Here is a 14764-nt window from a genome sequence, read left to right on the forward strand (position 1 = left end):
AGGGTGCGCGCTAATAGCGTTTCAAATGTCACTCGCTCTGAGACTTGGAGTAGTTATTCCCCTTGCTCTGCATGGGTAACGCTGCTTTGAGGGTGTCTGTTGTCGATGTGTTCCTGGTTCGAGCCCAGGTAGGAGCAAGGAGAGGGACGGGAGCTATACTGTTACACTGGCAATACTAATGTGCCTATAAGAACATCCAATAGTCAAAGTTATATGAAATACAAATGGTATAGAGAGAGAGTCCTATAATTACTTCAACCTAAAACGTCTTACCTGGGAATATTGAAGACTCATGTTAAAAGGAACCACCAGCTTTCATATGTTCTCATGTTCTGAGCAAGGAACTTAAATGTTTGCATTTTTACATGGCACATATTGCACTTTTTACTTTCTTCTCCAACACTTTGTTTTTGCATTATTTAAACCAAATTGAACATGTTCCATTATTTATTTGAGGCTAAATAGATTTTTATTGATGTATTATATTAAGTTAAAAGAAGTGTTCATTCAGTATTGTTGTTATTGGCATTATTACAAATAAAGAAAAAAAATAGTCAGATTAAAAAAATTAAAAAATAGGTATCTGCTTTTTTTTGGTCCTCCAATAATAGGTATCGGCGTTGAAAAATCATAATCGGTCGACCTCTACTATAGGCCCAATACATTATCGCCACATTGGCTTTGCTTGAATTGTCCTGCCAGTGAATGCAATGTTGTTCGGCACATTTTCTTACTTCACAGAATTGTAAAAATGTATTAAATCGTTTTTTTCCCTCCTCAATCTTCAAACACTACCCCATAGTGACATAGCAAATGTATTAAAAATAAAAACATATCACATTTACATAAGTTTTCAGACCCTTTATTCAGTACTTTGTTGAAGCACCTTTGCCAGCTTTTACAGCCTTTAGTCTCTTCTTGGGTATGACGCTACCAACTTGGCACACCTGTATTTGGGGAGTTTCTCCCATTATTCTCTGTCAGGTTGGATGGGCAGCATCGCTGCACAGTTATTTTCAGGTCTCTCCTGCGTTGTCTTGGCTGTGTGCTTAGGGTCATTGTTCTGTCAGAAGGTGAACCTTCTCCCCAGTCTGAGTTCCTGAGCGCACTGGAGCAGGTTTTCATCAAGGATCTCTCTGTACTTTGCTCCATCATTGTTAAATGGAAGAAGTTTGGAACCACCAAAGCTCTTCCTAAAGCTGGCTGCCTGGCCAAACTGAGCAATTGGAGAAGGGCCTTGGTCAGGGAGATGACCCAGATGGTTGTCCTTCTGGAAGGTTCTCCAATCTCTGCAGCACTCCACCAATCAGGGCTTTCTGGTAGTGGCCAGATGGAAAACACTCTTCAGTAAAAGGCACATGAAAGCCCGCTTGGAGTTTGCCAAAAGGCACCTAAAGACTCTCAGACCATAAGAAACAAGATTCTATGGTCTGATGAAACCAAGATTGAACTCTTTGGCTTGAATGCCAAGTGTCACGTCTAGCACCAAACCCTAGAAAACCTGGCACCAAACCCTACGGTGAAGCATGGTGGTGGAAACAACATGCTGTGGGGATGTTTTTCAGCAGCAAGGGCGGCGAGACTAGTCAAGATCAATGGAGAGAAGTACAAAACCTGCTCCAGAGTGCTCAGGACCCCAGACTGGAGAACAATGACCCTAAGCACATAGCCAAGACAATGCAGGAGTTGCTTCGGGACAAGTCTCTGAATGTCCTTGAGTGGCCCCCCCCAGAGCCCGGACTTGAACCCGATCGAACATCTTTGGAGAGACATGAAAATAGCTGTGCAGTGACGCTCTCCATACATCCTGGCAGAGCTTGAGAGGATCTGCAGAGAAGAATGGGAGAAACTCTCCAAATAAAGGTGTGCCAAGAAGACAGTACTCATGAGTAAAGAATCTGAATACTTATGTAAATGTAATAATTCCGGGTTTTTTTTATCATACATTTGCAAAAATGCCTTAACTTGACTTTGATTTGGTATTGTGTGTAGATTGATGAAGGGGGAAAAACACATTTTAAATCAATTTTAGAATAAGGCTGTAACCTAACAAAATGTGGACAATTCAATGGGTCTGAATATTTGCGATGGCTGTGTGTATGTTTACAAACTCAGCAAAATAAGAAACGCCCCTTTTTCAGGACCCTGTCTTTCAAAGATAATTCGTAAAAATCCAAATAACTTCACAGAACTTCATTGTGAAGGGTTTAAACACTGTTTCCCATGTTTGTTCTATGAACCATAAATAATTAATGAATATGCATCTGTGGAATGGTTATTAAGACACTAACAGCTTAAAGGTGGTAGTCAATTAAAGTCAGTTATGAAAACTTAGGAAACTAAAGAGGCCTTTCTACTGACTATGCAAAACACCAAAAGAAAGATGCCCAGGGTCCCTGCTCATCTGCGTGAACGTTTCTTAGGCATGCTGCAAGAAGGCATGAGGATTGCAGATATGGCCAGGGCAATAAATTGCAATGTCCGTACAACATCTGCACAGGATCAGTACATTCGAACATCACACCTGCAACGTTGGGTTTGTACCCATATGCAATGTTGTTGCCAGTGATGGCAAAAACAACTGCCCGAGTTACACCAGGAACGCATAATCCCTCCATCAGTGCTCAGACTGTCCGCAATAGGCTGGAGAGAGGCTGGACTGAGGGCTTGTAGGTCTGTTGTAAGGCAGGTCCTCACCAGACATAACTGGCAACAACGTTGCTTATGGGCACAAACCCACCTTTGCTGGACCAGACAGGACTGGCAAAGTTCTCTTCACTGACGAGTCGCGGTTTTGTCTCACCAGGGGTGATGGTCGGATTCCCGTTTATCGTCGAAGGAATGTGCGTTACACTGAGGCCTCTGGATTGAGGTGGAGGGTCCGTCATGGTCTGGGGCGGTGTATCACAGCATCATCGGACTGAGCTTGTTGTCATTGCAGGCAATCTCAACACTTCCTGCAGGCTCATCCTGATCTAACCCTCCAGCATGACAATGCCACCAGCCATATTGCTCGTTCTGTGAGTGATTTCCTGCAAGACAGGAATGTCAGTGTTCTGCCATGGCCAGCAAAGAGCCCGGATATCAATCCCATTGAGCACATCTGGGACCTGTTGGATCGGAGGGTGAGGGCTAGGGCCATTCCCCCAGAAATGTCTGGGAACTTGCAGGTGCCTTGGTGGAAGAGAACTGGCAAATCTGGTGCAGTCCATGAGGAGATGCACTGCAGTACTTAATGCAGCTGGTGGCCACACCAGATACTGACTGTTGATTTTGACCCCCCCCCCCCTTGTTCAGGGACACATTATTCAATTTTTGTTAGTCACATGTCTTCCTCCTAATGCAAGACAATGCTAGACCTCATGTGGCTGGAGTGTGTCAGCAGTTCCTGCAAGAGGAAGGCATTGATACTATGGACTGGCCCGCCCGTTCCCCAGACCTGAATCCGATTGAGCACATCTGGGACATCATGTCTCGCTCCATCCACCAACAGACTGTCCAGGAGTTGGCGGATGCTTTAGTCCAGGTCTGGGAGGAGATCCCTCAGGAGACCATCCGCCACCTCATCAGGAGCATGCCCAGGTGTTGTAGGGATGTCATACAGGCACGTGGAGGCCACACACACTACTGAGCCTCATTTTGACTTGTTTTAAGGACATTACATCAAAGCTGGATCAGCCTGTAGTGTGGTTTTCCACTTTAATTTTGAGTGTGACTCCAAATCCAGACCTCCATGGGTTGATACATTTGATTTCCATTGATCATTTTTGTGTTATTTTTGTTGTCAGCACATTCAACTATGTAAAGAAGTATTTAATAAGAATATTTCATTCATTCAGATCTAGGATGTGTTATTTTAGTGTTCCCTTAATTTTTTTGAGCAGTGTATATCAAACACAATTATTTGTATTTTTTGGGTGGACGGACATTTTACAGTGTAAACTTAAAACGACCATATATACTTAAAACGTGTGCCAAGATTGTATATATATATATATATATATGTTAATTTATCACTCTTTGGACACTAAACACTAAGGTGGCCCGCCCAAGACTTTTCTATGCAGAAGAAACCCTGCAAGAGTAGTGTACAGTGTCTGTGTACTGATTTGGTGTCTCTCTGAAATCCCAGACCTTGGGCAACAGCACTTGAACATTGTTCATGTGGGAGGCAACCTGTCTGCCTAGGGAGACAAGTCTGAGTTGGATATGACCAGTGGTTCTGCTCCAGCAGAGGGGGATGGGCTCTGCTACAGGTGCCATGGCAACAGTGCCAAGTAGGGCCACATAATCAGCTCATTGGCCTCGTTGAGGATCACTAAAACATTCCACATTCAAAGTCAAACTGATGCTGTTGCCGTGGCCGGGTAACTCAAACAATGACGCAGCGTTAAAGTCTTCCAAGTGACACTTTGGGCATGTCGCCTACTTAAAAAATTTAAAAAATAAAGTAAAAAGACAGCTCAGCATAGCCATCGATGAGGACAATCCTTCACATCAAAGAGACCTGATATCCTGGCCCCCTCTCTCCCTTTAGTGTCCTCCACTGGTCTCCTGTAAAGCAGGTTTGCCTCTCGTCCCCGTAGATATTGAAGGATTTCCCCTGATTGCTCTGGAATGTGAGAGAGGAGGATGAAAAAGGTTAGATGGAGGTCATAGCTATTACTTGACTGTCTAAGGGGTCATATGGGGTAGGCTGCTATATATGACACAGAGTGGCTGCCTAATCTGATCTTGGACACAGGCCTGTTCCTATAGCATGATACAGGCCTGTTCTTATGACAGTTAGAGCCAGGTTCACACACATGGTCTCCCTCTAACACTGTGAAGGTGTTCCACAGCCATGGTAAAATTGGCAGCCTTCATCTAAATAACAATCCATTTCTCTCCTCTGCCTAATCCTCTTTTGCTACACATTCCAGCGCAAATGTTTTCCAGTCAAACCCAATACTTCAAATGCTTTTGCTCTGAGCACAACAGGAATGCTGAATAAAGGAAGCTCATTCTTTTGAGCGTTTCCACGTTGCTGAAATCACATTACTCATTGTACTTTAATAATGTCTCACAACGGTGTGTCTTTCTTTGGTTTATTCTGTGTGCTTTCCCTCACTGTTGAAGTTACCTTACTCGTTGAATATCTCACGATTGTGGCCTATGTGCGTGCCTACATGTATCTACACTACATGGTCAAAGGTATGGTGGACACCCCTTCACATTAGTGGACTCTGCGATTTGCTGTTGCTGACAGGTGTATAAAATCGAGCACAGAGCCATGCAATCTCCATAGACGAACACTGGCAGTATAATGGCCTTACTGAAGAGCTCAGTGACTTTCAATGTGGCATCGTCCATAGGATGCCACCTTTCCAAATGTCTGCCTTGCTAGAGCTGCCCCCGTCAACTGTAACTGCTGTTGTTGTGAAGTGGAAACTTCTTGGAGCAACACCGGCTCAGTCGGGAAGTGGACACAGAACGGGACCACAAAGTGCTGAAGCCTGTAAAAATCGTCTTTCCTCGATTGCAACACTCACTACAAAGTTCCTGACTGCTTCTAGAAGCAACGTCAGCACAAGAACTGTTCGTCAGGAGCTTCATTTCATGGGTTTCCATGGCTGAGCAGCCACATACAAGCCTAAGATCACCATGTGCAATGCCAAGTGTTGGCTGGAGGGGTGTAAAGCTCGCCGCTATTGGACTCTGGAGCAGTGGAAACGCGTTGTCTGGAGCGATGAATCACGCTTCACCATCTGGCTGTCTGACGGACAAATCTGGATTTGGCGGATGCCAGGAGAACGCTACCTGCCCTAATGCATAGTGCCACCTGTAAAGTTTGGTGGAGGAGGAATAATGGTGTGAGGCTGTTTTTCATGGTTTAGGCTAGGCATCTTTAGTTCCAGTGAAGGGAAATCTTAATCGTACAGCATACATTCTAGATTATTCTATGCTTCCCACTTTGGCAACAGTTTCCTGTTTCAGCATGAAAATGCCCCCATGCACAAAACAAGGTCCATACAGAAATGGTTTGTTCAGATCAGTGTGGAAGAACTTGACTGGCCTGCACAGAGCCCTGGCATCAACCCCATCGAACACCATTGTGAAAAATTGGAAGGCCAACTGCCAGCCAGGCCTAATTGCCCAACATCAGTGCCCGAGCTCACTAATACTCTTGTGGCTGAATGGAAGCAAGTCCCAGCAGCAGTGTTCCAACATTTAGGGGAAAGCCTTCCCAGAGTGGAGGCTGTTATAGCAGCAAAGGGCAGCAAACTCCATATTAATGCCCCATGACATTTGGAATGAGTTGTTGGCCGAGCAGGCGTCCACATACTTTTGACCATGTAGCGTATGTGTTTTTCCTCATTACTGAAGACATCACTTTCTCATTTGTACTTCAAGTAGGGCTACGTTCATTGTACTTAGGACACGGGTTAGTGTCTGCGAGTAGGGTGGATGGTGTATACCACAGGTGTCAAATTCATTCCACAGAGGGTCGAGTGTTTGCACTCTCGGTCAGTGGCGGCCAAACTGGGGCGCGCGAGGGTGCATTTTCAAAATTGGGTAGTGCATCAGTTTTCCACCAGTCATGTCAGTCATTACATACCTTTTTAGAGAGCTTATTATAACTTGTTAGAAACGTTCAGATCAGCTAAAGTTTTTTTTTTTTTTTTTTTTTTAGGCCATAGATTTTGTTGTAATGTTTTGTTTGAAGCTATCAAATATCACACGAATACACATGAGACATGGCACAATGTATAGAATTGTAAGAAAATGAGCTTTAAAACAGTGTATGTTCTCTGCACCCCTTGACAAAATGTGTAGACTTGCAGGAAATGAGCTTTAAACCTGCAAAATGTTCTCTCTGCCAACAAAGAAGTGTGTGAACAGTGCTTGTGCCCATAGAAATGGACGTGCGTGTTTGGGGGGGGGGTGATGTTCCCCAATGCTTGAAGTGGGGCCGGAGTGTAAACATTTGGGATTCCCTAGTCTAGGTCTTAATTGAAAGAAAAAAACAGCAGACACAAGGGCATCCATGGAATGACTGACACCCCCACTAAGCATTCTACAGTACCACCAGGAATCTTATGACCCCTGCTGGAGAGACAATCCCAAACTGTCATCTGTTAAGGACTCTTCTTTACATCAGCATGAGCTATTTGTAGAGTTCTAGACAGGCTCTGCTTTGCCCCTTTTCACTGTAAAAACATAACATAAATAACACAAATGGCCAGTGATTGAAAACCGACACTACGGTGTGCCCTAATGAATATGACCCAGGCCACAGAGGGGACAACACCCTTCCCAACCCTGTTTTTACAATCGGTAACACACTATCTTTCTGTATCCCTCCAGGGCCGGTGGTGTATGTGCTAGACCTGGCGGACCGGCTAATCTCCAAGGCCTGTCCCTTCACCGCCGCTGGCATCATGGTGGGCTCCATTTACTGGACTGCTGTCACCTACGGGGCCGTCACTGTCATGCAGGTGAGACCATAAAAATAAAACACACACGGCTGTGTTTATTAACAGTACGGCAGACTACGGCTTGACCATGGTGTCCCCTCTGTCCCTGTGCCCAGGTGGTGGGCCATAAGGAGGGCCTGGACGTGATGGAGCGGGCAGACCCCCTGTTCCTGCTCATCGGCCTGCCCACCATCCCCGTCATGCTGATCCTGGGGAAGATGATCCGCTGGGAGGACTACGTGCTGCGCTTCTGGAGGAAGTACTCCAACAAGCTGCAGATCCTCAACAGCATCTTCCCAGGTCAGAAAGGACACATTGGTAGGGATGCCCACCGTTCCGCAACACCAGTGTTCTACTAAAATGGGTGGAGTTCAGCTTATTCATTGTGTGTGTCTGTATGATGAAGAGTGGGTGATAAAGATCTTGATAGATGATGCTACCTGTGTTAAAGAAAAACAAAATTTTGTGCACAACATTGAGCTTTTTGTGCGCATGATAAATGTCTGATTTATTTTGTGTGAACACTGTGGCTTTCCCAGGGTGTGTGCAGTGTTTGTTGGGGATAAAAGAGTACTACGAGGTGGTCCGTCCGTTGGGGCTGGTGGTGGTGGTGGGTAGGTCCAGTAGTGGGGTGGGGGTCCCACTGATCTCATCAAGGTAGTGATTGGTGAGGGGAGAAACCCGACAACCTTTTCTCTCTCCAGGCTCAGCTTGCTGGGCAAAAGCACTCCTCTACCCCCAGTCGGCTGCCCGAACTAGAGATACCAACTCCAACTGGTACAGACTGATGCATATACTCATCACTTGATGAATGTGCTTTTGTGTGTATTGTGCGGCATATCTAGCTTTGTGAAGATGTATTGGCAAAACATCAACACCCACAATGCACCAAACCCCCATCCTTACCCTGCCCCCTCCTCTCGGTCTCTCTCAGGGATTGGGTGTCCAGTGCCTCGTATCCCGGCAGAGGCCAGCCCCCTGGCAGACCACGTGTCAGCCACTAGAATCCTATGTGGCGCTCTGGTCTTTCCCACCATCGCCACCATCGTAGGCAAACTCATGTTCAGCAGCGTCAACTCCAACCTGCAGAGGACCATCCTGGTGGGTAACAAAAACAAACATGTGTGTCATGTCAGTCATACACAAAGAGACTGTGGGCCTGGGTCATTGTAGTTATCTCCTATTTAGTGATTGCAGGGTTTTTGCAATGGCTATACAGTACATTCGGAAAGTATTCAGACCTCCTCCTTTTTTCCCACATTTTGTTACGTTACAGCCTTTTTCAAAAATTGATTAAATAAAACATTGTCCTCATCAATCTACACACAATACCCCATAATGACCAAGCAAAAACAGGTTATTATTTTTTCCTTCTCACATTTATAAAAAAACAAATACCTTATTTACATAAGTATTCAGACACTTTGCTATTGAGCTCAGATGCATTCTGTTTCCATTGATAATCCTTCAGATGTTTCTACAACTTGATTGGAGTCCAGTTGTTGTAAATTCAATTGATTGGACATGATTTGGAAAAGCACACACCTGTCTATATAGGTCCCACAGTTGACAGTGCATGTCAGAGAAAGAAAACAAGCCATGAGTTCGAAGAAATTGTCCATAGAGCTCAGAGATCGTATTGTGTTGAGGCACAGATCTGGGGAAGGTTACCAAAACATTTCTACAGCATTGAAGGTCCCCAAGAACACACTGGCCCCCATCATTCTTAAATGGAAGAAGTTTGGAACCCCCAAGACTTTTCCTAGAGCTGGCCGCCCGGCCAAACTGAGCAATTGGGGGAGAAGGGCCTTGGTCAGGGAGGTGACCAAGAGAACCCTATGGTCACTCTGACAGAGCTCCAGAGTTCCTCTGTGGAGATGGGAGAACCTTCCAGAAGGACAACCATCTCTGCAGCACTCCACCAGTCAGGGCATTATGGTAGAGTGGCCATACCATGAGAAACAAAATTCTCTCGTCTGATGAAACCAAGATTGAACACTTTGGCTTGAATGCCAAGCGTCATGTCTGAAGGAAACCTGGCACCATCCCTACGTTGAAGCATGATGGTGGCAGCATCATGCTGTGGAGGATGTTTTTCAGTGGCAGGGACTGGGAGACTAGTCAGGATTGAGGGAAAGATGAACGGAGCAAAGTACAGATAGACCCTTGATGAAAACCTGCTCCAGAGCACTCAGGACCTCAGACTAGGGCCCTAAGCACACAGCCAAGACAACGCAGGAGTGGCTTCGGGACAAGTCTCAATGTTCTTGAGTGGCCCAGCCAGAGCCCGGACTTGAACCCGATCGAACATCTCCGGGGTTTCTCCTAGTCTTTCCAAAAACAGGTATTCCTAGCTTGTAGCGTCATACCCAAGAAGACTCGAGGCTGTAATCGCTGCCAAAGGAGCTTCAACAAAGTACTGAGTAATGGGTCTGAACACTTATGTAAATGTGATATTTTGACAAACCTGTTTTTGCTTTGTCATTACTAGAGGTTGACCGATTATGATTTTTCACCGCCGATACCGATTTATTGGAGGGCCAAAAAAGCAGATGCCGATTAATCGGCCTATTTTTTTAAATATATTTTTTATTTGTAATAATGACAATTACAACAATACTGAATATAATACATCAAATTCAATTTAGCCTCAAATAAATAATGAAACATGTTCAATTTGGTTTAAATAATGCAAAAAAAGAAAGTAAAAGTGCAATATGTACCATGTAAGAAAGCTAATGTTTAAATTCCTTGCTCAGAACATGAGAACATATGAAAGCTGGTGGTTCCTTTTAACATGAGTCTTCAATATTCCCAGGTAAGAGGTTTTAGGTCGTAGCTGTTATAGGAATTATAGGACTATTTCCCTCTATACCATTTGTATTTCATTAACCTTTTGACTATTGGATGTTCTTATATGCACTTTAGTATTGCCAGTGTAACAGTATAGCTTCCGTCCCTCTCCTCGCTCCTACCTGGGATCGAACTAGAAACACATCGACAACAGCCACCCTCGAAGCAGTGTTACCCATGCAGAGCAAGAGGAATAACTACTCCAAGTCTCAGAGCGAGTGACGTTTGAAACGCTATTAGCGGTGCGCATCAACTAATACTGAATGCATCTTTTTAACCTTAGATGTTTTAAAGATCCTCACATACTATGAATTTACTAATACTTTTTAATGTATAACAGGCTATGAATATTTCCTTTAACCTGTCACACGCACACCGCTAACTAGCTAGCCATTTCACATTGGTTACACCAGCCTAATCTCAGGAGTTGATAGGCTTGAAGTCACAAACAGCGCAATGATTGACGCACAACGAAGAGCTGCTGGCAAAATGCAGGAAAGTGCTGTTTGAATGAATGCTTACGAGCCTGCGGCTGCCTACCACTGCTCAGTCAGATACTCGTATGTTCAGTCAGATTATATGCAACGCAGGACACGCTAGATAAACTAGTAATATCATCAACCATGTGTAGTTAACTAGTGATTTATGATTGATTGTTTTTTCTAAAATAAGTTTAATGCTAGCTAGCAATTTACCTTGGCTTACTGCATTCGCGTAACAGGCAGTCTCCTTGTGGAGTGCAACGAGAGGCAGGTGGTTATAGCATTGGACTAGTTACTGTCAACAATCAACAACAATCTTGCAACCTTACAGTTAACGGAACCGATCCCCCGACAAGGTGAAAATCTGTCGTTCTGACCCTGAACGAGGCAGTTAACCCACCGTTCCTAGGCCGTCATTGAAAATAAGAATGCGTTCTTTAATGAGACCGATCCCCCGACAAGGTGATTGAAAACTTGAAATCGTCCCTATTTAATCGGTCGACCTCTACTCCAAACACATTTTTGCTAAGAGCAGCTGTTTAGTTTGTTAAACAAAGGTTAGCCATGTGTTGGTAAAAATGTATGTCCAAGTCAAGAAAGCTTACCAGCAGCCAGCGGGAATTGCCACACTGATAGCCTATCCACGGGTGCTTTTTCAAAGTTGAATTGCCTCCAATGAGTGTAATTTGCGAGAAATGAAATGAAGTTGACATCATTAGAAATGATATTCTCCTCTTCTACTGTAGGTATGTAATTCAAAATGTGTTTATTCTGTTGCTAGCAATATTCATACCAAAAATAACGTTTTATATACACTGAATAGAAATATGAATGGGTCCAACATGTAAAGTGTTGGTCCCATGTTTCATGAGTTGAAATTTTAAAAATCCCAGAAATGTTGTGCATAAAAGTGTTTACATCCCTGTTAGTGAGAATTTATCCTTTTCCATCCACCTGACAGGTGTGACATCAAGAAGCACGATCATTACATAGGTGCACCTTGTGCTAGAGACAGTAAAAGGCCACTCTAAAATGTTCAGTTTTGTCACACAACACAATGCCACAGATGTCTCACGTTTTGAGGGAGTGTGCGATTGACCGCAGGAATGAGAGCTGTTGCCAGATAATTGAATGTTAATTTCTCTAAGCTGCCTCCAATGTCGTTTTAGAGAATTTTGCAGTACGTCCAACCGGCCTCACAACCGCAGACCACGTGTAACCACACCAGCCCAGGAGTATTTCTGTCTGTAATAAAGCCATTTTGTGGGGGAAAACTCAATCTGATTGGCTGGCCCTGGCTCCCCAAATCCCTCTAAGGCCCACCCATGGCTGCGAAATCCATGGATTAGGGCCTAATTCATTAATTTCAATTGACTGATTTCCTTATATGAAATGTAAGTCAGTAAAATATTTGAATGTTGTGTGTTATATTTTTGCGGACCCTCTGCAGCACCCCCAGTTGAATACCCTTGTTTTAGACACACACCTGAGAGTGCGCTTCCAGCCAGGTAACCAAAGTGGCAGGGCTTGTCTGTTATATGACCTGCGCTCCCCCTTCTGGACATTCCGTCTCCTCTGCCCCACACAGACCCTCACAATCAGGTTCCCTTTAACCCCCTAAGGTCGATGTCTGCACCCCCGCAGAAATCTAATTAGCATAAATTCAACAAAAAAAATGCCAGTTTAAGCTAGAGATGTATCTCAATCCGCCTATGTCGCACTTCCGCATCTGTGGTGAAAGGTGAGAGCTAGAGCGGTGTTTGTCAGACCTCAAGACTCCATCCCTCACCCTGACCTTTTGTTCTTTGTGTCCTGTCTGCAGGGTGGGATTGCGTTTGTGGCCGTCAAGGGAGCGTTTAAGGTGTACTTCAAACAGCAGCAGTACCAGAGGCAAGCCCACCGCAAGATCCTCAACTTCCCCGAGGCAGAGAAAGCCTGGACAGACAGACAGACACACTGACACAAAGGGGGAGTGGGTGGAGCGGAACAGTGAACTCTGAGCAGGAACACTGTCAGACAGACACAGGGATCATTGCTGCCCCCTACCTCTTGTACCCCTCCGAGCAGCCTTGCCTCACATTCTGTTTCTGCTCTCTGCGGAGTCATTGTCCTATGCTGCTGACATTTGTGCTGTACGACTATCGCCATGATCTATTGCGTTTTTAAAACACGTAGACTAATACAGACATGCGCGGACGCAGACACACACACAAATGTGACTTGTTTTTGTGACTGCCGCACTGCAGTAGCGAGTTGAGTATATATTTTTTTACATAACCAGTGCTTGCTTATTTTAAGATAAATCTGGGACAGGTGTGATTATTAGACAGGAAAGTTTTAGAAATAATTTGCCAATGTGAAGGGTTTAATGAGGAATATTGCTTTCCTGTGTTTTCAGAGAAATAAGAATAAAGTATCTTTATCACTAAGAGATTATTATTTGAAGGAATATCTTGCCTGCTGCTCTCTTCAGACATTGCCACTCATGTTTCCATTGGTGGAAATGCATAGTCATCATTCATCTATTTTAGAAGCATAGTACGAACCTCATGAAAGTGTGATTGTCTGTACATATTTCATTTATTCTGCAGTTGCTGTATCGGATTAAACCTTTGAGGGTGTTTTTTACTCGTATGCCTCAAGTGTTCCCATTAATTCTATTTTTTGTTATTTGTAAGGGATTTTTTTCCCCACGCATCTATAACCCTACAGGTCACTTCTATTTTTCTTCTTATGAAATAGCCAGTCAGTGCAGATGTCTTCTACTCATGGGATGAGAGCGAATTCAATGTGCAAGCGGCTCATATAGACCTGACTCATATCTTTTAACCCAAATCACAATACGCCACAATTCCTTGCTAAAACCAGATTTGTTTATTGGTGTGCATTTGCCTCAAGGCAGTCACAGAATGGGTTAAAATTACAACTATAGTTGTAGAACCATTATACAGGTGGTGAGTGAAGGAGGCTTTGTTGCGGAATAGAAAGCCGATTCTAGATTTGATTTTAGATTGGAGATGTTTGATATGAGTTTACAGTCTAGCCAGACACCTAGGTACTTATAGATGTCCACATATTCTAGGTCGGAACCATCCAGGGTGGTGATGCTAGTCGGGCGTGCGGGTGCAGGCAACGAACGGTTGAAAAAGCATGCATTTGGTTTTACTAGCGTTTAAGAGCAGTTGGAGGCCACGGAAGGAGTGTTGTATGGCATTGAAGCTTGTTTGGAGGTTAGATAGCAGTGTCCAAGGACGGGCCGGAAGTATACAGAATCGATCTTGTCCAATAAACAAAAAATGTGAGTGGAACTGCCCCACTCCTTAAATCTAATGGTGTGAAAAGGGCATGCTATAAACCAACCACTAGAATATTAATTTAGCATGGTAGATGGATGTAATCTCTGGTCAGGTCAGCGTTTACATTCACTGTAAAGAAAATGTATTGTGACTTAAATTGAATTTATAGTTTCATGGTAGATTATAAATGTATTTTTTCTAACCTTGAAGTGGATGTGTTGAGTCTATTCTAAGGTCCAGATGCACACTGTAGGACAGATTCAATCCACATTCCTTAGACATGAACAAGGGAACTATGGCTGTACTGTAAAACAGCTTGAATGAACCACATTTCATAGCATATTACTTAAAGATTACACTTTCGGTTGATGTAGTGTGCTCTTCGGAGGCAGCTATATCTGGGATACAAATCCTGCGTTGACATTTCAATAACAGACAACTATTTGTTCCAGTATACAGTGATTTATTAGATAAACACAGGAGAAAATGTTAAGACTTAAGCACTCCTGCATTACTGAGCCCTGAACATGTCTGCAGTAACTCAACCAGCCAATTTACAGCAGTGTCCACTGACCGTCTCACTGAACCACCTTCCATTTGATCAGGCTGGTATTCAGTAGGGCACAGCGTAGCAAAACATTTTGCAACAAAATCAAAACAAGCATTTATCAGACAA

General features: G+C 44.0%; 1 protein-coding gene across 3 annotated transcripts in view; it reads left to right on the top strand.

Moving 5' to 3' along the window:
* LOC115135278 (E3 ubiquitin-protein ligase MARCHF5) overlaps positions 1–13420 on the top strand; it is a 44817-nt gene extending 31397 nt beyond the window's left edge. For 2 of the 3 annotated variants that reach the window (XM_029669784.2, XM_065023295.1), the window contains 4 exons: positions 7348–7478; positions 7574–7775; positions 8392–8558; positions 12615–13420. In XM_029669784.2, coding sequence (XP_029525644.2) covers positions 7348–7478; positions 7574–7775; positions 8392–8558; positions 12615–12752 — 638 coding nt within the window. In that variant the 3' untranslated portion in view covers positions 12753–13420. The remainder of the gene's footprint in view (positions 1–7347; positions 7479–7573; positions 7776–8391; positions 8559–12614) is intronic. The other variant, XM_029669785.2, reaches the window with a different exon arrangement.
* The last annotated feature ends 1344 nt before the right edge of the window (positions 13421–14764 follow it).

This window comes from Oncorhynchus nerka, linkage group LG10 (genome assembly GCF_034236695.1).
Source record: "Oncorhynchus nerka isolate Pitt River linkage group LG10, Oner_Uvic_2.0, whole genome shotgun sequence".
In the NCBI taxonomy this organism is placed as follows: Eukaryota; Metazoa; Chordata; class Actinopteri; order Salmoniformes; family Salmonidae; genus Oncorhynchus; species Oncorhynchus nerka.